The sequence below is a fragment of the Tachypleus tridentatus genome, chromosome 7, assembly GCF_004210375.1.
Source record: "Tachypleus tridentatus isolate NWPU-2018 chromosome 7, ASM421037v1, whole genome shotgun sequence".
Classification (NCBI taxonomy): domain Eukaryota; kingdom Metazoa; phylum Arthropoda; class Merostomata; order Xiphosura; family Limulidae; genus Tachypleus; species Tachypleus tridentatus.
This window is the reverse complement of record NC_134831.1, coordinates 42,370,199-42,396,180: the sequence shown is the minus strand read 5'-3', so window position 1 is coordinate 42,396,180 and position 25,982 is coordinate 42,370,199. Positions and strand designations below refer to the sequence as shown.

General features: G+C 36.7%; 1 protein-coding gene across 2 annotated transcripts; it reads right to left on the bottom strand.

The window, feature by feature from the left end:
* Positions 1-1,566: 1,566 nt before the first annotated feature.
* Positions 1,567-25,982, bottom strand: LOC143255524 (uncharacterized). 2 transcript variants are annotated; one of them, XM_076511327.1, is made up of 4 exons: positions 25,664-25,982; positions 13,430-13,988; positions 4,236-4,578; positions 1,567-3,370 (listed from the first exon to the last, which is right to left on the bottom strand). In XM_076511327.1, exons 2-4 carry the CDS (start codon positions 13,645-13,647, stop codon positions 2,954-2,956), a joined length of 978 nt encoding a protein of 325 aa, XP_076367442.1. In that variant the 5' UTR covers positions 13,648-13,988; positions 25,664-25,982; the 3' UTR covers positions 1,567-2,953. The 2 variants fall into 2 exon arrangements, with proteins under 2 accessions (XP_076367442.1, XP_076367444.1); XM_076511329.1 differs by having other exon boundaries at positions 13,430-13,944.

Genomic DNA, 25,982 nt, shown 5'->3' with positions numbered 1-25,982 from the left:
TAGGAAGAGGTAGTGGAAGGGGATGTTATCCCCTTTCAGCATTCAGCTATCAATGTTCTTCCATACGCTTCAGGTTATTGATCAATTGGCGCTCATTAACGGCAGAAGTGGCTTACAGAACGAATTTGTAAGGTCAAGGATCAAAGTGTGTCTCGTAGTAGTAACCTTTCGGTGGTTGTTATTTCGTCATTTGTTCTCATTGCATTAACACACAGAGTGCCTACCCACATTGTGTTACTAGAAAGTTTATTTCTTCCTATAAGAATGTAACGCCCTCTCTGAATATAGTTATCGTTAACTTCCGTCAAAGTTAACAAATAATTAATAACATGAATCATACGGGAGAGAGGTTTGCGAGCCCTCCTCCTCATTGGCATGTTCCTTCTTCAAAACAATCATTCCACAAAGCTTGGTTAGAATTGGCTCAGTGACCCAAAAGTAAGTTTTATTCATGTTGGCGAATAGACGCTAAGAAAGCAACAGTGAGGCGATAACCTCTTATAGGGTTCATGGTCTCATTACTACCTCAGTATCCCATCTAGGAGTATTTAGGTCAAACAAAGTTTTAGTACTATAGACCCCATGAACTTTCTGGATATTGTAATGATTAACATTTCTCAAAGTGACTTCGATGTTCATTCATCTGTCTCTGTTAGTTACCAATGAACTTAACTTCAATGTTCACATTCAAAAAACAACAACAAAAATAATTCTCATGAGATTTGACTGGGATACCGCAAAATGACCTTACGAGGAAAAACGTTCATCAAAAAGTTAATATTAAAAAGGTAAAATTGAGGTTACGAGGTAGTATAGTTGCTAATTTAAAGTCGTAGTCAGATAGGCTTCAGCATCATTCCGGAAAACTTTTCATTTAGGATAATTTCTGGTCTGATATTATGCAGTGAAACACCTTTAGCGATGCGATACGTTACAGGTTTAAGTAGCTTCCAACTTGTATGAAGATTAATTGACTCTTTACGTTTCCACATTTCCCCGTTATTGCTATGAAGTTATCATCAAAGTGACAGAATAAAACTTGTTCATTTTATTTGTTTTCCCTCTTACGTCAAAGTAATTGCTCGGAACAATGGGCAAATATATGAAAAACTGATAACTTAGCGAATTTCTTTCCCATTTCCAACTTTCGTGGTTCATTACGTAACGCAGATGTATGCAAACTCGTCAGACGTGGTGAAGCATGGAATTTTTAATACGCGACTAAAAATAATTCCAAGTGTGAATTTGGTTTGCTACTGTATAATTAATACTTATTTACATCATTTTATAAGAGCTAAACAGAGTAACGAGTTTTTAAAAGTTTGTGTAACGACAAATACTAGTGTTCCAATTACTTTTGTTTATTCTAATAACAGCAATATTCATATAGTTGTAAAGGTCCTGGAGACTAGGGTGATCGATTCCTAATCTGAGGACTCGAACGTCCGTCACCGAACACTTTCACTAGCCGTTTTCTCTCTAGTATATCGTGACTAAAATTAGGGAACGGTTAGCGCAAATACCCCTCGTGTAGCTTTGCGCTAAACTGAAAACAAAACAACCAGCTGTCAGTTTTAGAACTTTTAATATTGAAACAACTTATACTAGGTGGCAAACAAAACAAAATACTCAGGAATCTTCTGGAAATATATATTATTTTCTTTCAAATTTAATAAACTCAAAACTGAAATTAAAACGGCAACAAAAACTTAAGCAGAAGTACTCCAAAACGGTTTACATTTTGAAAAAAAATCAAAAGTCTCCTATATAAAAGGAATGAAATTCATCCGAAATTTGAATTTAAAGAATCGCCAATCACTATATTAACGGTTGTTTAAAACTGGCGAAAACAAATATACATATCTAGTTTTGTAAAAATATTTACGCGAAGGAACAACAGAGGATTTATTTAATAAAACTCTCACTAGATGGGAAAATACCACAAACTGCGAGCAAGTTAATTCTAAAATTTCGAAGTCCTATCGAAACTTGCATGATTTCGAAAATTTTCTTTTAGACTTGTATGTAAATTTAAACAACCGTCGCAAACACTGTGCACGTAACAACGCTTTCATCTCAAAATGAAATTGAAGATGTTTATTTTAAAAAGCTTAAATTTTTTTAACTGCTGTCACTCCTATTAATAACAAACAAGTGTGCAAAACCGTTTTTATACCTTGAATAAGATAGAAAAATAAAAGTTAGCATTGATCATTGCCACAAGATAGCGAAAGAAGGCATTTCTAAATTATGTGAACAAATACAGCAAAATCTATTATATTAAAAACACGTAATAATGATTATATACAGTTTAATTTACTTTTAATAAATGCTAGAGTCGCCCTTATAAAATTATGAAGTAGATTTTATAAAGCAAATTTTACAACTACTTGTAAAATTATTAAATAACATCGATTTTCAACCTTTACATTATTAATATATAAGCAGGTGTTTTTATTGCATGACTACTAAGGAATGGTGAACTACCTTTTTGCCATCGTCATGTGGTACAGCAAAAAAGCAACTTCATTTAAGAAGAAAGCTTTAAAAAAAAAGTTAAAAATTGATATTGTAATAGAAAGTATCTAATATTTGAACAAAACAAATGACTGGCTTGTACTTATATAAAAACTTTATCTAAAGTATGGAAACAGGATAGAACTTTACTGGTTTACAAGAGGTATCACCTTACAAGGTAGACTTTGGTTTAAGCCAGTGATAAAGTCTGAGGTTTAAACAAAAGAGGTGCTATACCTAAATATTTTAGTATAATTAATAAATTGTTAAGACATTCCAAGTTTATCGAAGAACATCGATGCATAGATTTCAGAATGCAATAGGAAAGCGTACGGAACAACGTTATCATCCTTCGAGAGTATTTACAAACGAAATACATTTTACTGCATTAACAGTTATATGTTTATATGTTCACACTATTCAAAGTTTACTTTCTTTATGAAATTTGCCAGTTTTCTTTATTTTGAGGTTTTTCTAGGAATCCTAGTGTTCGAACTGCGCTGTATTGATCAGGTATTTCCATCAGAGCATGAAGAGCCAAAGCAGCGTCTGGACTCTTTGAAGATTTGAGGACTTCTTGAAAACTAACAAACTGAAAATTGTCAAATATTCGGTCAGGTAGTTGATCGTCGTACTCTTCCATAACATGCCAGGGCCCATCTCCAACACCAATAGCCACTACACTCAAAGCATTTCGAGAGGCTTCCACCAGAGCGCGCTTTGAGGCACTATCATCTTCAGACAGGCGTCCATCTGTAACGATTAAAATAATGTGGAATGCTCGAGACTGTCTGACGATATCGATTGAACGGTAAACAACAGGTGCTAGGCTAGTAGGTCCACTTAGCTGTATCTGAAAAACATGTGGAAAAACAAGAAGCTGAATGTAAATTTAACGGTACAACATATTCAACAATATATTTACTATTTTTTTGTTTTGTTTTTTTTAGAACTACATCAACCGAAGTTATATAGTTGTAAAAGTATAATAATGTGTGTGTACAGTATATTTAAAGAACACTGTCAAAGATGTAGAATAACGTATTTTTATAACTTACCCCTAGGCGGCGGAGGAGAAGGTATGGGACTCATAAATGATAAATGTTAGCAATCGAGATTCCATACATACCGCGAGCAGAACACATAACCAATAGGATAGCTTTGCGCTTAACAACGAATAAATTATAACCTATTAAAAACGAGGTAACTGCTGATTACTTCCTGGCATCCAGATTTGCCATTCACGACCACCTTTAATAAATACTGTTTCTTGCCTGCTCCTTCCCTCTCCTCTCTTTTATATAAGAATGAAAAAGCGAGTAAAGTAACGAGATATTATATCCAAATAAACAAAACATTAAAATTATACGAGTTTTGCAGCGATTACAGTCATTAATAGAAAAACAAATATTAAAACGTTTCAAATTTGCGCAATATTAATATTGCCCACCATTATCGCTCGCGCTTCCCTGGGAGAAGAGTGTACTTTTCACTCACGGAATTTTCACTCAGATTAATTTATCACTTTTTTGCGATATCTACAGTGGACAGCGATTCGTTTAGCTTTAGGCCTAACAACCAACGCAAACGCTCGTTATTTGGAGCACAAAAAGTTGGAATGTGGCAAAAATATTTTTGGAAAAAACAAAAATGCTACTACTAATATTACACAAAATATCTGATTAAAAAAATGAATATATAAACAAAACTCATCTCACCCTCTGTGCAGTGTGATTGTAGGCATGGAGAAGATCTATGAAGTCAATACACGGAGCTCCTGTACTTTTTAAGGGAAATACGTTTACATTTTTAGTATGGATATCGCCAAACCCAAAAGCCGGAATCGGAAAACCTTGCAAGAGAGGCTGGAGGGTTTTCCCTAGAATTGAGAGGACTTTTTGATATGGGTTATAGATGGCGCTTCCACGTAATGCGTGTAAGCACTCGCCACGAAAACTGTTTCTTCCTTGCCACTCGTTACTGGCCGTGAAGTCAATTCCAACAATTAGACGAACTTTGTCTAGGCCAGCTTGCCGCATAGCAGAACTAACCTGTGCGTAACTGAAAAGATAAAATAATTGTTCATTTTATGCAAGATTCATCGTTTTCGAGTACATAATATGCTCATTTGAGAAGAGATACCTATATTGATGTTTGCTCAGAATTTAAAGTTACTTATTCATTTCAGATGGTTAATCAGTTTCTATACGTAACGTTGAAAAATTGTATATTAGTTATATAGCAAGCTTACCATTACGAAATTTATCTTAGGCCTATAACTAATGAAACAGAAAACCAAATTCTTACAAATATTTGCCTTCGAAATCCTTGATTGGTTGATTTAGTGTTTTATGGCACAAAGTAGCTAGGCTACCTGCGTCAAACGTCCGGTAAAAAGGTAAAAGTAAATTCAGGAAAATTCAAAAAAGGAAACTAAGGTAAAACAAAACAAAGTTAAAAAATAAATAGCATAAAACTAATGTTTACATCTAGTCTACAACGTCAAGAGAAAAACTATAGTAATTCAAGTTGTAAAGGGCTTTCTGTAACGTGACTGTAATAATCATAACTCGCAGGAAGACTGACCAGGTAAGTACAAAAACCGCCGTCAGTAACCTGAAGTTGGCCTTTCCAGTCATGGTTTCGAGTTACTTAATGTTACGGTCAGTTTATAATTTCAAATTAAACTAGATGAACTGTGATTTTTAAAGAGACACGTTAAAAAGGTTAAAGAATAAATTTTAAAAAATCTTAAATGGCATTAAGAAGATTAATGACCTTTGAAAAACTAAATACATTTTTAAGGTGGACAGTGCACCATCACCAATAACACTGTCTAACGTTATGGACAAACCTTGGGACAGAACATGTTTAAAATGGTGCCGTCGTTGTGAATCATAACGATGACAAGAAAGTAAAATGTGGCTTATTGTGATCTGGGTGTTACACAAACTACACACTGGTGCATCAGTTCCAGATAAAAGAAAACGACGAGTTAAAAAAACTGGCCAATGCATATATATTTCTCTACAAGTGGGTTTTCTCGACATCACTGACCAATGCAATGTCTAGTTAGAACAACTTCCTCTTTCCGATCCTTACGGAAGTAAGAAGGCCAAAGTCCAAAACAGGGTTTTATTTGGAAAAAGATTGTTTTCGCGTTGCTCACTCCAAGTCGACTGCCAGCTGGCACAGAGCCAAGCCTTGAATACAGGACTATAATCCATGTATGGGACAGGCACAGTGGTGATAGTGCCAGAGCAGATAGACAAAGTTGCAGTATCGGCGAGCTCATTCCTGCGAATACCAACGTGGCCTGGTGTCCAGAAAAACTGGATAGAAGTAGATGTTAAAGAGAAATGGGCCAGTCGGTTTTGAATATCAGCGAGAACAGGGTGTGAACATACGTGAAGAAATTCCAGGGCCAGTAGAGAACTAAGAGAGTCAGTATAAATCGTGCAGTTCGAGTACTATTTAGCTTCTATGTGATCCAGGGCAAGAGAAATGGCACACAGTTCAGCAGTGAACACAGAAGCTGAAGAGAGGATTCTGCGTGCAACCACCGAACTACAACAAACCATGGCAAAGCCTACACAGTCACCTGATATCGAACCATCTGTATAAATAGGAATGGAAGGATGGTTCAAAATACAGTGGAGCGCAGTTAAGCCGCAATATTTGGGGGGTCAACCTGCTTAACCGCGGCTTAAACCGCCGAGGAACCTCATCCGGGGCATTGCGTGATCATTATAATATTAATATATACTCTATTCAGATACAATTGACAAGTGCCGTTTTAACACAAACGACCAATGCATTGCGATGGTTCGCTTTTCCCCTTTTTAATAAATAAAATATACAACACAATTTTGATTAAGATTTATTAATATAAAGATTACAATAAAAATAAACATTTTTATTGTAAAATTTCGTCTTCCCGTGTTACATGCGGGCCGCCATTTTAAATCTCATGGTAGCGATATTGCGCAGTTGAATAAATTATTAAATTTTAATATCGAATTTATTAATTGGCAGTTAAACAATAAGAAAAAACAAATAAAATACATTTCAAACCATTTTATTTCACGTTTTTAAAAACATAACAAATATAAACAAAAGTTAGTTTCATGCTGAGTTATTAAATTTGAAATTCTTACGAATATATACGAAACCACATTTAATTTTTATCCACTTTTTACATATTATCACAAAAGTTTTATTCAATTTATTAATTTTAAAAATTACAAATACAGATAATATAGTTCAAATACAGCTTATTTCTTGGTAAAGTATGACGTTATTGTTGCTTGCTTCTTGCTCATTGTTGCCCTCTTCTTAGCGTCTCTAATCATGGACTTTAGTTGTGTTTTCAGCTTGTCTCCCTCACGCTCGTAGTACTCTAGGGCTACCTCAAGTCCTTTGACGGCTTCATCTGCAGTTCTTGTTGTAGGTACTGGGGCAGGATCTTCTTCGCTCATGGTCTCTTCTGCTAAAATTGAGGAAGCTACTGGTACAGTGTCTGCTGACTTGATCTCGCCGTTGATTTTTACTTGCAATATGCCGTGTCGCTGCTTCCACCTTCTTAACCAACCACTTGAAACAATAAACTCTGGATCTGCATTAGGGCCATGAAGTTCCTTGTGTAATTTCTCTGCTTGTGCTTGAATAACTGGTCCAGATATGGGAATTCCATTGTTTCTGGCTTTACAAAATGCATTGAACGTTGCCTTGTCTAACTCAGGATCTTGTGCTGTTCTAGCTCTCTTGCGTTTCAAACCACCCTCATCAAGTTCATCAAGAAATGCTCTTAATTTATTCTCATCTTTAATCCACCCACGCAATGTAGACTCAGGTATGCCTAACTCTCTACTAACTTTAGCGCGAGTTTCGCCGTTTCGTATTCTCTCTCTATGACATTCAGCTTTTGCTGAACGTCATACGATGCATGTTTACGTTTGGTACTCATGGGGTAGGAATTTGTCAATATGATATGCTCACTATTATTTCAGAAACTGAAGTGATTTCTATTGGGTTTGTGGCCAATACTTATACAATTCCATAAAAATATCGGATTATCGAATTAAAAATAATACTTCAATTATTGATCACTTTTTTCACGGATTTACCGCGGATTAACTTTAATGTATGGAGAGGTGTGATTCGGTAACAATGGCGGCCTCCATAAAGCTGACATAGAGAGCGGATAAGGTAGATTAACGGTCGATTTCTATTGTAATATATTTTATTTATTGCCCAAATTACAGCAAATCCTTTTTAAATATCCCCTTGAAGTTATAAAGCCAGGATTAAATTCGTAAGCCGCGTTTTTACACGTTCTTAGATTAGTGGTGAGCCGCGATAATCCTCGCACACAAGACTTGCTACAGCGGCTTAAGCGATTTCGCGGTTTACTGGTACGCGGCTTAATGGCGCTCCACTGTATATGTTCAGGAAATAGCAGACAGTATTTCCAATCAAGAGCGTCCTTTTCTCAGATGACTGAAAAATAGGTCACAATTGGGGACTGTAAGAAGCCATGGTGAGATGGGCTCACCAATGGATACAGCAATGTTATCCAAGGACAGACCCAATTCATCTAACTGTGCCTAGATAAAAAGACCAAAAGGAGCAATGGCAGACCGTCTGGTCTGAAAAAGCACGGCCCATCGAGGAAGGAAAACACAACCCCAGGTGGGATGCTTTGGTAAGGAACGAAGTTTCGAAGCATACAGTAAAAGACAGTTGCAAACAACTGAGGTGCAAAGAAGTTCATGAGACTATGTATAAGCTCTGAACTGGGGAGGTGCAGAAAGCCCCAGTGCAGAGCCGATGTTCTTGATGATGAATAGGGTCTAGCATGTTTAAGGCCGAGAGTCTGGCAGAGCCAAAGACCAGTGATCTATAGTCGAGTTTCGATCGAGTAAGAGCACGATATATCTTTAGCATAGAACGTTTATCTGCTCCCCAAGTGGTGGCAGAGAGGACACGTTGGATGTTCAGTGCTCTTGTACATTTGACCTGTAGCTGCTTGATGTGTGGTATAAAGATCAGCTTATGGTCAAAGATAAGCCTCAAGAACTTAGTCTTACAGAGCACAGGCAGCACAGCTTCACCTGGACAGAGTTCAGGATCAGGGTGAAACCCCGTTGGTGACAAAAGTGCATGCAAACGGTTTTAGAGAGAGAGAGAGAGAGAGAGAGAAGGTAAAGCCATTTGCTGTGGTCCACTTCAGTAAACAATGGAGGGTATTCTGTAACTGCCACTCAATATACCTCATGTTCGACGACTGACATGAAATTTGAAAGTCGTCGACATAGAGCCCGTTTGCAACAGTGAGAGGGAGTTGTTCAGTGATGGCATTAATTTTTATACTGAAAAGTGTGACACTCAGAACACAGCCCTGAGGGACTCCAACTTCCTGTAGAAAAGAACGGGAAAGTGTCAAACCCACACGAACCCAGAATCTCCTGTCCATTAAAACATTTTAAATAAAAATGGGCAAATGGCCACGTAACCTATATATATGAAAGAGAGAGAGAGGTCTCGCAAAATGCCATACCTCAATGTTGTATCAAGCCTTCTCAATATCAAAGACTATTGGTACAAGACGTCGTTTAAAAAAGGTTTCTCTGATTGACGTTGCAAGTCGAATCAGGTGGTCCATGGTGGAGCATTGTCGTCGGAACCCATACTGGGTGGGCGATAGGAGGTTGTTTGATTCGAAGAACCAAACAAGATGAGCATTAAATCATCCTCTCTAAGGTCTTAACAGAGACAGCTCGTCAAAGCAATTGGAGAGTAGTTTGAAGGAATCTTGAGATTCTTCCAGGCTTGGAGAAAAGCAGAACAATAGCCTGGTGCCAGGCATCAGGAAAACATCTGCAGATCCGATTAAAAACAGCCAGATGGATAGCAAGAAAAGCAAGAGATAGATGGCACAGCATCTCATAGTGTATATCATCAGGTCCAACTGATGTACTGTCAAACCGATGAAGGGCCAGTTTGAGTTCCACCAGTGTAAAGGGACTATTATAGTCATAGAGACAATCAGCTAAAAAGGAAAGAGGCAATTGCTCTGCTCTAGTCTTGATGGCCAAGAAGGTGGAAGAAAAACCAGAAGTGCTAGATACCCGGCAAAAGCTTTCACCTAGAGTATCGGCGATGCTCTGGGTATCAGTTACTTCCTGGCCATCAGAGAGCAAGATCGAGAGGGGGACAGAGTGATATTGCCCACTGACCTTTCGAATCTTGTCCCAAGTAACAAGTGGTAGAGGATATGCTGATTGCAAATTTAATCCAAGATTCCTTCTGGCTTTGACATCTTACACATTGAGCATGTGCATGGGCCTGCTGGAAAGTGATGCGGTTCGAGAGTGTTGGATATCTACAGAAAGTATCCCAGGCTCGTTTCTAAGCCTTCTGTACCACGTGGCAAGCAGGATTCCACCATGGACGAGGATATAGTGGCAAACGTGTCGAGGTTTTAGAAATACATTAAACAGCTGCTTGTATAATACAGTCAGTTACTGCTGCCACACAGTCGTCTATTGATGGCTTACAGACAATGACAGGATCAAGTTCTGCAAGAACAGTGAAAAAGGAACAGTTTGCCTGATCCAGCTTCCACCAGGGCACGCGGGTCGGGTAGCATCGACCATGGCCAGTCTCTCAAGATTAAAGGAAAATGATCACTGCCTCGTGGATTGTCAACCCTCCATGAAAAATGGGAAAATAATGAAGGAGAGCAAATTGAGAGATCAATAGCAGTAAAGGACTAACTAGGTGCATGGAAATAGGTAGAAGAACGAGCATTGAAAAGAGAAAGGTTGTGATCAGAGAGCATACACTCTACAGAGCGGCCCCTCCTATCAATATCAGCATGTCCCCAGAAGGGATGATGTCCATTAAAGTCCCCCAGGATGAAAAAGGGAGACGGAAATTGTTCAATGAGAGCATCAAGGTCTGATTGATCATATGTCTTTCTAGGTGACAGAGAGAACAGTGATGATATGACCCAAGGAAACACGGACAGCTAGGCATCCAAGGGTGTGTCATGTGGCAAAGACAGGGTGGGCACATGCTGAACAACCAACAGTGTCACCCCTTCATGCACTTGTCCATCACACAGCCTATCATTTCTATGAAAAGAAAACCGTCGAAAGGTAACTGTATTGGCAGGTTTCAGAACTGTTTCCTGTAAGTAGAGACAAACAGAATCGTAGGAAGCACTCAGTGTTTTGATGTCATCCAGATGTTTCCAGTGTCAATGGTTCAGTCACTCGAAGACGTCATGTCGTGATTCTTTGGCGTGTGCTCGTTGCAGTGGCAAGGACTAAAGAATCGTTCTCCAAACAGTCTTTTGACCTCCATAGTTAAAAAGTTTATGAACCAACTTCGACAACTGTGGAACAAAGTGCAGCAGCATACGTCCGAGATGAAGTGGTGAACAGCAAGTTTTGAGCCTCAGGATAGATAACGTTATGAATCGTTTTCAAACACTGCACCACTTTTTCTTCCAACCATTTAGGACAAGAATGAAAGTAGGACAGGTGAGAGCCATTGCAATTGATGCAATGAGGGTCTGTTTCACACTCACAGGCATCATGGTCCTTGCCACTGCAACGAGCACACGTCAAAGAACCATTGACACTGGAAACACTGGAGAGGGTTTGGAATGTATGGCCGTACTCTGTAATTGAAATAACTTGCCTTGATGGTGGCAGGCGGACGTGGTGACGTAAATGTCAGAATGAGGATATTGGTCAGCACCATAATTCCATCTTTGCGAGTGGAGATACACCTCACTGCAGGAACTCCTTGGGTGGAGAAACCAGCAAGAATCTTCAACTCTGGGATGTTCTTCAAATCCCTCTCAACAATAGCTCCTCGTGATGAATTCAATATAGCATGATGTGTAACCTCAATAGATATATCCTCAATTACCTTTGAATGCAACAGGAGTTCACTGTGTTGAAATGTGGATGTTTCCGCCAATATGTCACCAAATCGAAGCTTTTTTACTGACTTTGTAGAACCACCAAGTCCCTCTGGTCCCTTCTTTATGAAAAAGGGAGACATCTGCCCTAAAGGTTTGTCTGACATTTGAGTGCAATATAAGAAAATGAGGTACAACAGGAAGTATAAATGGTGAGGATTCCTACTCAGAATCTTCAAGACTGGGTCGTTTACCTGTAGACTGTTTTTCACTATTTTATTAGGATTTTTAATTGGAGTATCCATAACACAGCAAGGGAAATTTTGGTGCCCACTGGCCCCATCCACCATGGAGTCCTACGAGGGGACGCACTACAATGTCAAACAAGGACACTACAACAACGCTAGGGTTACGTGAGCACTATACCCAAACACCAGCATCGGATATAATGTCCACAACACCTGTTGAAAATATCCAACACTGGTACTTGGTTGACCCTAGCTCGAGTGGACCAGCCGATTGATCCAAGGGGGCCACCCCAAGGCCGTCCGTCTAAAGGCCAAAGTGGTGTATGGTGTATTAGGGTTGGACCCCTCAACCACCAGGATCCTCTCCTCCCCTTCATGGGTCACCACACACGGCAAACCAGTGGGTGGATGTTTAGATCCCAGAGGAAGCAAACTGAAAGAGCAGAACCTTCCCTGGCAGGTCCTCTCATCACGTACAGGAATCAACACCGAGGGGCGAAATCCTTGAATCAAACCTTTTTTCGAGAATGAATGGGTAAGTTGTACATTTCCAAAGAGGGACGTGGTTACAAATACACCCAGAAAAAATAGGCATAAGCCATAAATACTTCTTAAACACACCTGTCAAAAGTCCTCAGTGGTTAATTTGAGCAAAAGTATTGTTGTTATCGTAAATGCCGTTTAATTCACTTTTTGCACCTGTACATATTACTCTCTGGTATTGTTTTCCAAATAACGCTTGATATTATTCATTTGCGTTTAACTTTTTTATTATTATTATTAGCGTTTGTTTGTTTGTTTTTTGGGTTGTTGTTTTTTTTTTTTTATATATTGGTCAATAATTTACCGGCCCTTTCGTAAAAAAAACAAGTTGAGATCATTCGATTGTGTAAAAAGTTAAATTTTATATTCTATCTTTAAATTTACGATATTTTTCAGGAGGAAACATTTACCAAAATCAGAATTTTCGTTTGTTCAAAAAGTTCATACATAATATATTTTAGAAATATTTTGCGAAAACCATCGCAGAATAACAAATATTTAATTTAGAAATCTAGTATCCAAGTGCGTGAAAAATAAAATTTAAGCCTAAATTAAAATGAAAAAAGAAGTCGAGTTTCAAGTAATTTTACTTGACTTGTATTGGTTGATTTTATTTACTTATTATTTTATTGGTATAATTTATGTTACAGTCAAACTTTTCACTCGACCACTGACTAAGCCTGTTGTTAATATCAGTGTTAGAGTTTAACAAAACTATACATTATTACTTTATATTAAATCTTACAGTATGTACGAAATTAAAGTTGGGGAAATTACGTGTAGGATGTTCAGAGCTCTTTTGCCCACCAAAGTGAAGCTATGTTTTTACATATGAATATAAAGCACTTGAGTTACTAATTTATGTTCTTAATTATCCACCAAATACGCTCTTATGGAACTGAAATTAAATATGAAATCAGAATTATTATTCATTCACTACTCGCCACCGAGTTACAGATTTCGTGGGATTCTATCTTTCATTAATAGCCATAGAGAAAGAAAAGTCTAAAAACAAACTTGCTTTTGTTTTATTGATTTGTCTTCGTCCATGTCTATTAACAAGGTAGGAAAATGCCCGAAACTAGTATAACTCGGCGACAAGTGATGGATCGAAAGATAAATTGGGTTTAATATTTAAGTTGAGTAAATATTGTTAAACCATAAGAAAGTACCGTTTTCTTTTTACCTATGAAATTGGTCTCTAAAAGCCATGAATGATTTTACATCAACTCGTGAAAATCCAAGAACAGCAAAGATGCTGGTTTTGTAGTAGTTTTCATTTTTCTTGACGTCACTGTAGACATAGGATCGCTGTTGCGATTTTTCTACTGTCTCACGAATGTATTGGTCGAAGAGGAACAAAGCTACCAACGTAGCAAAGATGAACAGCAAAAGATCGATCATCGTAGCAACCAAAACTATGGAAAAGATTCATTTCCAGAACTCGCAACGAGGTAGCCACTGGTAATTTCACAAACGTTACGTCCTCTGATGAATTTCCCGATTGTTACGGTTGTAATATGCATAGATGCAAGTTTTTGGAATTCCAAAACCTTCGGCAGTCTATTTTAAACGTTTTTTTTCCAAGTTGTCCAAATTTATGGATGAAATTAGGTCTGCAGATCTGAAATGTGTGTATAATCTTGAAGTACGAGGTTCGATACAAGAGAGGGTTTCAGGTGTGGTCAGAAGTTCCCCTTTCTCAAGATGAAAAACAAGAAGTCTGTTACTCAGATTGCGAAACTCTAAAATAAACATTAATGAAAATTTGAATTGTACATTCCTTGTTATAATTAAAGCAATGCTTTATTTCTTTTATGGATTCACGTATTATTAAAGATTTATAGGTACCATATATCATTACATTTACATTCTGGTCTTTTTCCAAAATCTTGTATCCATTCAAGAAAAGTGCCCCAAATATTAGCCCCGACAGTATAATTTAATGTTTCATGCGAGTAAAATGATGCATTGTTCCTGAACGTCAAATTACCTTCCCCAATAGACAAGTAGGCCAAACGGTCAGCTCTTGAAGTACAAGCACGTCAAGTGAAAAAAAAAAAATCGCATCTTTCCTACAAGGCCACACTTTTGGTACACCCTGTACAAAGCAATCTACCAATACCAATCATTTTACCTTATTTCTAATATTAAGGTCTCATGAAAGCCAATCGCCAATCCAGTCATTAATGAGTAACAGTTACACTTTTGTTAAATGGTTAAGATTTAAAAAAAAAAAAAGTTTTCACAGGATTCCTATTAATTTTGAAGGGTATGTGACTAGACACCTTCATCGCTTCGTTCTACACACGCACACGAAGTAGCAAACTAAAATTACTTAATACTATTCCAGGGGAGAAATTAAAATACACTAAAAAGCACATTAAATCTATTGAACTCAATATATTGTTCTAAAAATGACTAACAACAACAACATAGTTCAGGAAATGTTATAATCCTGAATCACTTAGTGCTTAGCCTCTACATGATCGAAGGCAAGTGACGTGCCATACAACTCTGGAGTTGGATTCTGTGAGCAGCCACCGACTTGCAACAAACCATAGCAAAAACCACAGAACCATCCGTAGAAATGTAAAATAGAGAAATTCTCAAAATATGCTCAACAAAGAGAAGATGTTACCTTCAAGCAGAAGTATTTGTTCTTCTCAGATGACTCAAAAATATATAGCAAGACCATAATGAGTTACGGCAGGGTGGACTATCAAACTCAGCAACATCGAGTAATGACAAAAGATCTAATTTCAGCCAGTGCTGCATGAATACAAAAGCCAAATAGAGGAATAGTATTTATCGTTTCCAAAAGAGCACAGCTCACTAAGGAAGGAAAACAACCTCAAGTAGGATTATGTGATGAGAATCAGTGTTTTGTAGAATGTAGCAAGTAAAGTGGCAAATACCCGATATGAAGAAGTATATAAAATGTAGGGTACACACTCTGCACCAGTAACATATGAAAACCTCATGCAGAGCCGAAGTCAAAGATAATACGCAGGGCCCACTATTTTCAAGGCAGAATCCATGGGTAAATCACGGACCCATATTCAAGTTTAGGTCAGACGAGACTACGATAGATCTTGAGCGTGAAACATATATTCACTCCCCAAGAAATGGAAGAGAGTACACAAGGGATGTTCATTGCCCCTGTACGATTGACATGAAGCTGCTTTGTGTGAGGAATATGTGATAGGTTATGATCAAATACAAGTCCCAAATACAGTCTTAATTACAACAGGAAAAAACACTACTAGTAATATAGAGCTGGTGGCAAAGATGCACACAAATGGTTTTATAGGACGAACAAAATCTGGTCCACCTCAACAAGCGAGGGCAGTCGGTGGCTATCACTCAATAAACCTCATGTTTGACAACCGACAAGAAATGTTACAATCGTTGACATATAGGCTATTTGCGACAGTAAGATAGCACTGATAGGAAAACTGAAACGCGCACATTTAAAACAACCCTGAGGAGCTCAAAAGTTCATGCGTGAAAGATCAAGTACAGTATCAAACCTACACAGACTTGGAAATTCGTATTGAGTGAAAAGTTACAAATAAAAATGAGCAAAAAAAAAGTCACATTACCGATAGAAGTAGAGATTATATAAAATCCCATACCTTTATGTAATGTCAAAAGACTAAAAGAGAAAAAAAGTGGACACAAAATGCTCTCCTGATTGAGAGCAAAATAAATCAAGTGATATATGGTAGAACAATGTTGATGAAACCATACTGGGTGCGCAAGAGGAGATTGTTTGGTTTCTTAAATTACAAAAGATGAGCATTAACAGTGACTAACATGCTCGAATCTCGCGGTGATTAACTATGTTCTGTTGCTCACATACCATTATCGTTGAAGGAAAACAAAACATACTATGAAATATGTGGCAGTTGTTTTTTATTTTATTATTATTATTCTAAAAGAATCAAATATCACAGTCATTTTAGAGTAGCCCAAGAGTAGGAGGGGCTGCTAATTAGTTACCTTTCCACAACAGATTCTCCAAAAGTAAGGAAAATTAAAAAAGTATGATCATGCAATTTTAAATATACAAACTGCGAAACAATGTAATATGATGATGATATTAGGAAGATATAGTATATCTTACACTTGAGAAATAAATAACCACGAAACGAATACATCTTCTCAAATGCCATTAATATTTTGATTATTTTTAATGCTTTAAATTAAAACTCGAAAGTATTGCTGGATTTTAAAAAAATTCAAATTTACACGTATATTAAGTAAGCATGTATGGGGTGTTAGGTTTAAGTTTCAACACACGTAGAATGTTCTGAAAGATTTATAATCTTAAAACACTGCTCAATATGTTCATATATAAAAGTTAATACACTAACAGAAAACAAAAAAACTTTCTCGGAACCATTTTCTGCGTCATTTCCTATTTATCAGAAAGCGTCACGAAAACGTATACTACATGTACCAAAGTTTTACTTCCTTCGCCAGCTATGGCTACACTTCCTCTTTTCGGCACAAAACAGGAACGGTTTTATAGATCCGGAACTATCCTATCAGGGCTTCTACAGTTCTTGGTTGCTTTGTTGTCTTTTTTTTTTTTTTCTGAATTTCGCACAAAGCTACTCGAGGGCTATCTGTGCTAGCCGTCCCTAATTTAGTAGTGTAAGACTAGAAGGATAGCAGCTACTCATCACCACCCACCGCCAACTCTTGAGCTACTCTTTTACTAACGAATAGTGGGATTGACCGTCACATTATAACGCTCCCACGGCTGAAAAGGCGAGCATGTTTGGTGCGACGGGGATTCGCAACTGCGACCCTCAGATTACGAGTCGAATGCCTTAACCACCGGGCCATGCCAGGCCTATATAAGGCAGACAGACCGAGTTTAAATAGCTGTCAGGTTTCTGGATGCTCACGTTCTCTGATAACGAAAGTTTACACTGTATTTACAGACAACGGTAAGCATGTCAATTATTACTCGTTTTAGAAAACGAGTGACTCCTATGTGCTATATGAAACTGTTAAGTGACTTTTTCGAACGATTTTACTCAAAATATCAGTCGATTTAAAGTTCGAAAGGTCAAATAAATCATTTACATTCAGAATGGCTACATTTGCGCGATTAGTTGGATCTAAAGAAGTAAAAGAAAAAATGTTTAGTACCACCCCTTCAAATTTTGTTTATAGTACACTTGAAACGGACAAGCGACTCTTCGAACTGGAGTGCGACACACTGTACCTGGTATTTGTTCGATAAATAGTATCCTTATTACTTGTGCAAAGTACAAAAGCGTTACGTAGACAACTCAAGAGCGCTCGAGTCGTGATCTGAGGGTCACAGGTTCGAATCCCCGTCTCACCAAACATGTTCACCCTTTCAGCCATGCGGACATTATCTTACTATCAATCCCAGTATTGGTTTGAGTAAAAGAGTAGCCATCTAGTCTTACACTGCTAAATTAGGGATGGCTAGCGCAGATAGTCCTCATACAGCTTTGCGTGAAATTCAAACCAAATAACACTTGTTTACGAAGTAACTTTCCAGTGCTTAGAGGCCTGGCATGGCCTAGCGCGTAAGGCGTGCGACTCGTAATCCGAGGGTCGCGGGTTCGCGCCCGCGTCGCGCCAAACATGCTCGCCCTCCCAGCCATAACGTGACGGTCAATCCCACTATTCGTTGGTAAAAGAGTAGCCCAAGAGTTGGCGGTGGGTGGTGATGACTAGCTGCCTTCCCTCTAGTCTTACACTGCAAAATTAGGGACGGCTAGCACAGATAGCCCTCGAGTAGCTTTGTGCGAAATTCCAAAAACCAAACCAAAACCAGTGCTTAGAAGATTCCGTTAATGTCGTGTTTGTTTGTTGTTTTTAAATCAGCACAGAATAATGTCTACTGATCATACTGCAAAAGTGATGTTCATCACATTTTTCTAAATTAAATGTACCAATGGATAGCTAAGTAATACTTAAAATAACCAATGAATCTAGATATGTAATGTTGTCTTAACTTACACCACAAATATTCAACGCCAAGCTGTATGTAACGGTACAAGAATCTCTCAATAATAGGGTACATCTGTTCATCCATTCAACTCTCCTGTTGTCGATCTGTTTACCCTCTCACCCACCAACTTCTCTCTATCTACTGGTACATTTATTTCTCTTCATCTAACTATTCAACTGTGTCTATCCGTTCCTACTTCTATAATTCACTTTTCTATCTTTCTGTATCTACACATATTTATTTATCTGTGGAATAATCATCCGTGTATTCTACGATAAGTCTACACGTTTATCATTTTTCTACTTTATAATATCTAACTACTAACACATCCAACATCATGTTCATCTTTCCATTGTCTACCTATTAGTCTGTTCCGATTTACTGTTTATTTCTAATTAGCTGGTGCACTCGTCCCCTGTACAGAAGTTAAGTAAATTCATGATTAATGAAAGGTTATCTTAGAACATAAAAATTTACTTTCCTTACAAAAGACCGCCAAACGTAAAACTAAAAACCCTTCAGGCAAAATGTGAAGATTCACCTCTAGGAGGCGAGTTACTGATGAAAAAAAAACAAAACACGTAGAGATATATCCACAAGCTGCAAAGTAATTACATGGGCGTACAAAAAAACAGTACTATCATGTTTATATAAAATAACAAACAAATAATTTTTTACCATGAACTAGGTTATCTATAGTTAGATGAGAAGCCATTGATAGAATTTAGTTAAAATTATCTTTGTGGAATTTCTGTTCGTACTTGCGAGCTAAAACCCGATACGAAAATATTAAACCTGACTAGCATGATAATAGTAACAATTCATTCAAGGGCAAGAATTAAAGTTTAATTTTGTTTTTTTTTAAATAGTAAAACGTTTGATTCACAGATATGGCGGTTATTTCACTCGTTCGACTGTGGTTGTATCAGGGTTGGTTTTCATATGGTTGTATTTAAAAAGTTGCAGAAATAAAGTTGCTGGAGTAATGATTATTTTTTTAGACAGAATTAGGTAGCAAGTTCTTTTAGCACAAAATTATACCAGACTATCTACTGTGTCCATCACGGAGAATCGAACCCCAGATGTTAGAATTGTAAGTTCGTCAACTTACCGTTGACCCACCGGTTGGGAGAGACCACATGTTTTGACCAAGTGCTATGGCTAGAGAGGACGAAGATAATTTTAGTTTTAAGGATCAAAGCAGCTGAAGTCGTTACTGTCTTTAAGAGTATAAGAAACAATATGCAAGTGTTATAGAATACGCGATTCATTTCAAATTATGAGAGCGCGCTTTTGGATTGGAAACGAGTTTACACTTGTACAATTAAGTTGCAGGGCATTTGATTGTGGGAGAGAAAAAATTATTACTTTTTTCTTTGTTTTTTTAATATGCAAGTAGTGATGATATTAATATCAAAGAAAATTTAACTAAAGAAGATGAATGATAATAATAATAATAACCTAATAATCCAGTTGTCGTTTTTATACATAAACTACTAAGACACGCCAGAAAAACGGAGAAAAATCCAAAACCAGTTGTGAAACGTGAACACTCCAGTAGTGGTAGGAGGGTAGTACATACAGTGCAGGACAAAGTCTCACCTTCATGATTACCGACTCTCGTTTTAAAACAAACTAACTTTTGATATTCATTCCTATTTATAATGAATATAGTTTTGTTAAAATTTGGTAATATGTTACAACAATTTGGAGTTACTTTAATAAAGCACAAGAGCCACACTTTGAGAAAATTGCAAAACTTTAATGCGATAGTCAAATGAAGTCGACCACCAAAAATTTTTTTTGTATAAATATTCAAAGTTTTTTTAACAATGTTTCAACTGTGAGAAATTACTTCATTTGTTTCTTTACATGAATTGAAGTCATTTTAGCTGTGTTCAGACAAAAAAAAACTTTTCTCCGTATATCTTTTGCCTTTTTTCAATCATTTTTTTGAAATATTTAAGTCGCTTGTATTCGACTAAAAATGTTTTATTAAAATAGAACCATTTCTTTCTAATGAGACGCCAATTTTAGGCAACAAAGTGCCGACGTTTTTGTAACAATGTGTAATTTCTCATATCAAAATTACCAAATTACCTACCTAATTACATTCTGACTTTGAAACAAACAAACCTAAAATTGCAAACTTAAGATGTCTTCAAAAAGTAATTAAAAATAAATAAAAAGATAGACTATATAAAAATGTTTTGGCGAGACTTAACCTTTATTCGAAAACCTGGGGTTGTATGGAAAGTTCTTTCGGGTAACTTCTATAGATCTAATTGGCGTACGCCATTTAATGAATACACGTGTTTTCTACCCTACGTTAATTTTAAAAGATAACATAGCATCACAGAATTGGAAATTCCGGAATTATGATTGAGTCAGCTGTATTTGTACGTACAGGTTTCGTCATAAAAGCTACAACCACGCATCACCCGTACACGCAAAGGAAGACATACAGAAGTAAGCGACACTTACTATTAACTAATATTCAACCTAAAAGTCATATATCTAACAAACTTTAATTTTTTTATAAAATACACTGTTTCGCCACCATTGGTGTTAGCGATATTATCGGGTGTAATCCTATTAATACATCACGAAACTGGTCAGCTCTGAAGATCTGTGTTAGCCAAAATTCATATAGGCCGAATAAGTTAGCAAAGCAAAATATATTCACAAAAAAATAGATACATTAAACGCTATAACAAATACTATTAATGAAAGTAGTTCTAAAAGGAGCGAAAACAAATTCCCTATAAAACTTAAGTAAATTTCAACACCGCGGTGCCTACATGTAAATTTTCATATTAGGCCTAAAAACAGTTAACTTGACTTCTATACATTTTGTTCATCCATTTTCTTTGAGGGACTTAGCTAGAAATGTTTTTGTTTTTTAATTTCGCGCAAAGCTACTCGAGGGCTATCTGGGCTAGCTGTCCATAATTTAGTAGTGCAAGACTAGAAGGAAGGGAGCTAGTCATCACCATCCACCGCTAACTGTTGGGCTATTCTTACCAACGAATAGTGGGATTGACCGTTACATTATAATACCCTCACGGATGAAAGGGCGAGCATGTTTGGTGCGACCGGGATTCGAACCCGCGATCCTCAGCCGAACGCCAGGCCTAGCTAGAAATGGGCATTATAAACCATTACACCACGAAACTAACATTTTTTTTAGTTCCCACCATGCTTTGAAAATTATATGCACATAAGCACATAATTTCACAAATTTTCTTTACCATGTTGTTCATCATGTTAAATTCAAATATATATTTTTAAATTGCAGTCAGTTTATTTTGTTACAACAGCATGCTCTTTCGATTTAGATATGCACATTAACATTTAAAAAATAAATTATTATTTGTAAGCTGTTCGTTGGTTTGTTTTAGCGCAAAGTTACATAACAGAATGGAAAATCGAACCCCCGATATTTATGTTGTAAGACCGTAAAAAGTTACCTTTAACCTATTGAGGGACTGTAGGTGTGACAATGGCAAGCGATTAAAAATCAGATGGAAACTTGGGCCCGGCATGAGCAGGTTGTTAGAAAGCTCGACTCGCAATCTGAGGGTCGCGGGTTCGAATTTCCATCACAAACAAACGTACTTGCTCTTTCAGCTGTTGGGGCGTTATAATGCGAGTGACAATTTCCACAACTGGTAAAAGAGTAGCCCAAGAGTTGGCGGTGGATGGTGGTGACTAGCTGCCTTCCCTCTAGTCTTACACTGCTAAATTAGGGATGGCTATTGTAGGTTGATCTCATGTAGCTTTGCGCGAAATTCAAAAGCAAAACAAATTTAACGATTAATATAAGTTGTGATTATCTAAAAACAAACATTCTAATTCGTCTCGATATAAAAATATTATTTGGTGTGTCCCAAACTAGTACTCGTACAAAAATATATGATATGCCCCGATTTGATCTATATATAAATCAACATTTTCTGACCGATATATGAAAACAAGAGCAGTTCCAGATCAAGCAGGAAAAGTTGCAGTTCTCTTAATCATGATTTTCAGTAAAATTAGGGTATTTTATTAAATTTAACACCTACTTATTATTGAAAGGTAATAAATAAAGATACAACAATACTTCAATACTCCTAACATTTTAATATTACATGCCACATTTTTCTCTTACTGTGTGCAAACCTTAATGTATACATTATAATACCCTGAAAATGTTGTAGCAGTGCGGTATTAGTCGCTAGTTCAGCGAAATTACACTAATTTCGTTTGACGGTTGATCAGAGAAGATATAAAAAAGGCTTGAAAGTTTCTTTTTGATACTAGTTTATCCAACGTTTATCCAAAGGAGGTTTTAAAAACGAAACAAATTTTGTACTGAGAAAACAAAAACAAATGAACAAAAAAATTGATTTTATAAACAACAAAATGCCGATACCATACACAATGTTATTTTCTTTCACATTTTGCTAGATCTGTAGACGAGAAAGACGCGGCGAGTTACGTAAAGATAAGAATACAATATATTTGTTAATGTTATGCTGTCGTTTAATTGGTGAAAACTGTTTAGCTTGGCAAGACAAGATAGTATTTCAAAAAAAAAAAAAAAAAATTGTGAAATTTTGTTAAGTCCTGGCTGAAGATTGTCCTCTTGTGGTCTATTGAAGTCATAAAAAAAAAAATCAAAATTCTAAATAGAACTAAGTTACACAATACAATATTTTTTTATATTTACATTTGATAAGCGAGGAGGTGGAGAGAAACCGCGATTTTTTTTCTTTTGCATCGAACAAAAAATAAGGCTAAAACATTTGGACAATTCAAGATTTACAGATACGTCTAGTACCCCTATTCCAATTATACAAAATAAAAATTTAACAGTCTGTGCTACCATTGCTTGCGTGTCCATCCCTTTACTAATTAGGAGGTCCTTAATAATGAGTTATCCAGGAAACAAATTAAAAATATCCATGCCCGCAGGGTATAGGGGTCATTTGACCTCTACCCTCACTTCGGAGAAAATCACACGCTCTCGGAAGGAGATTGAAGAAAAACAAACCAAGATAAAAAAGATGAAAGTATTAGGAACTACGACTAAAAACACGAGCTGCAATGAAAAAATTATGTTTACCTTTTGATTCGTAATAACAGAGATATAATGTTACTTTTTCGGATGGATCAGCAAGTTGGAGCCTGAAAGTATCATCATCATTATAGTAAACATGTACACTAATTAATGCTAGGTGGTCCTCCATTCATTTATGTAATGGAGTACAAAACTTATTTTCTATTAGAAGCGTTTTAACAGGCAGAAATATACAGTTACCCAGAATTATGCCAGTAGTAGTAAATGTCATACAACATGTAAATTGATAGTTAAACGTCTCCCCGTTTCACGGAAACGCCATCTATAATGCAAACACACGACTACTTATAATGTCTGCATAATAGATATGGTAGAAATGATGTACGTTTTCAGGTTGTCAGAATGAGAAAGTCTAATTACCGATTCCACTTAACGTATACTAACTCGTACCTAAGGGCGTAAGGGCAACCAAGAGCGAGAAAGGGAGAGAAAGACATAAGGGAATTTGAGCTATTACTGGTGGGAAAGGGAAAACAAACGCAAAAAGCGAAAGCTCGTGGGCAGTATTTTCAGAATGTATCTCAAAACTATGTGATAAATGTCAAAGTGTCAAACAAGCAGATGAGAAAACGTTACAAGTCCCAAAGCTGTTTAGATATTTAAAAAAAAATTCATGCGAGTGACATTCGTCTTCGACTGTGAATAATAAAAAAAAAATATTTATCGTGCCCCCTTACCGGCAGAACCAACTGTCGAAGATTAAGCTGCATTATACGCGTTAATATTAAGTGTCGAAAACAGTCAACCAGTATTTGCAATGACCCCACCGGCATAAGCCTGTTTGTTAATGCGTTGGATTGCAGATAAAGGATCCAAGGTTCGAAACGTGGTCCTGCTCAACACACACAACATTGCCAACGTTAAATAGAACATTAAATTGGAATATCGACAGTTCGCTAAAGAATTGGGCAATATCCTTAAGGCGGAGTGTGCTGCTGACTTGCCACCTTTTCTTTAATCGGCAGTTCAAAATTATGTGGTTATAGCATAATCCTAGAAGGCTCCGACTTGGAAATTTAGCCCGTGTCCATAAGATGTCTTTCATGTTAAATTCATTTTGTTACAAATATTTCAGTAGTAACCAGTTCATCTCATTCTAATGATCAGCAATAAAAAATAAAGCCACAAAAACTGAATTTCCGTTAACTATAAAAACGCAGTAATAAAATAATTTTTTCTAGTTATATTTCTCTGTGTATTATCCAACGAAAAACTTAACAAGGATACTACATTTCTCTAAACAGAATACCTACGCATATCTTTAAATGTCTTAGATCGTTACATCCCAAGACATTCCTAATCTTATTCAAATATTTAACACAACATTTCCAGTTTCATATTTATTATTCATTTTTTCTTCTACTCAGCTATAAATAAATAATCTGTCATTTTACACGAACTGACTTAATATTTTGGAAATATCTACTCCTATAAATATATTAGAACAATCTACGCCAAGTAGCACGAATTGGAAATTTCGGCCCTCTGGCGTTACTCTGTAGAACCATGGCATCATAGGTCACGCGACCTATTGGCATCAATATATTGTACCCACCCATCCTTACATAGCGGCAGCCTTTGATCTTTCTTCTATTATTTAAACACAGATGATGGTGTTCTTTAAAGGCTGAGTGGACTCCGCCCTGCTATAATTTATAAATAATTACCACTTTACAATTCCTTGGTAGGGCAACACCTACTGCTTGTTTCAAAACAGAAGTGTTAAAATACAGATAAACCATCGGACAAACGATTGGCCTTAGAAAAATATGTGTCGGTTGCCACTGGATAAGTGCTAAAATATACATAAACATGAAACTTTCTCTTTATTTTTATACCCTCTGTTTTGACACACCACAAGAAGCAACATACATACATTAATACAGAATTTAACTTGTCTCGTTTGTCCATTCGCGTGAAATATTTACTCCATAAATTCGAACAAACAAAACCTAGTAGTTAATGCAATTCAAAGCAAGACAATCTACACTACTCGAGGCAAGGAGAAAAATATTTGATCATTTAAAAAAACTCAAGTACATAGATACATACAAGATACATTTTATAATCCCACATTGTAGTTTGTACCCTAGGATGTTTTGTTTTTTTAATGCAGCGTAATTTGTTTAACACGTTTTGGCTTAAAAAGAAAATTATGGTTATAATTGTGTTTTAAAGTTCAAGTTAAGAACAAGAAATACGTATGATAAATACGACATTTAAAATATCTCACATACACACAAGTAAATGTAAAATAAGTAAAATCGTTCGAAAAGTCGAAGGTAACTTACCTTATAATTCCGTTTGTAGACCGAGGACCAAAATCAGCTAACACTCATCACGCTAACCAACAACAGTGTTGTTGTGTCCAGCCGACTGAAATTTTACATCGTACGATTGAGGATTAGAACAGAAGAAATTAGTTATGGTGCTATTAAACCACAAGCAGACAGAAGAAATATCTTTCTCGAGTGTTGCGATATTCAAGTTCTTACTGTATCAGCTTTACTCTCGTTTGGTTAACGTTCTCCTACCACTCTATAAACAAGTCGATTCGTACCATACCCTCAGGTTTGGACGAGTCTGCTTAGCACTCGGCCCTCGCCAGAG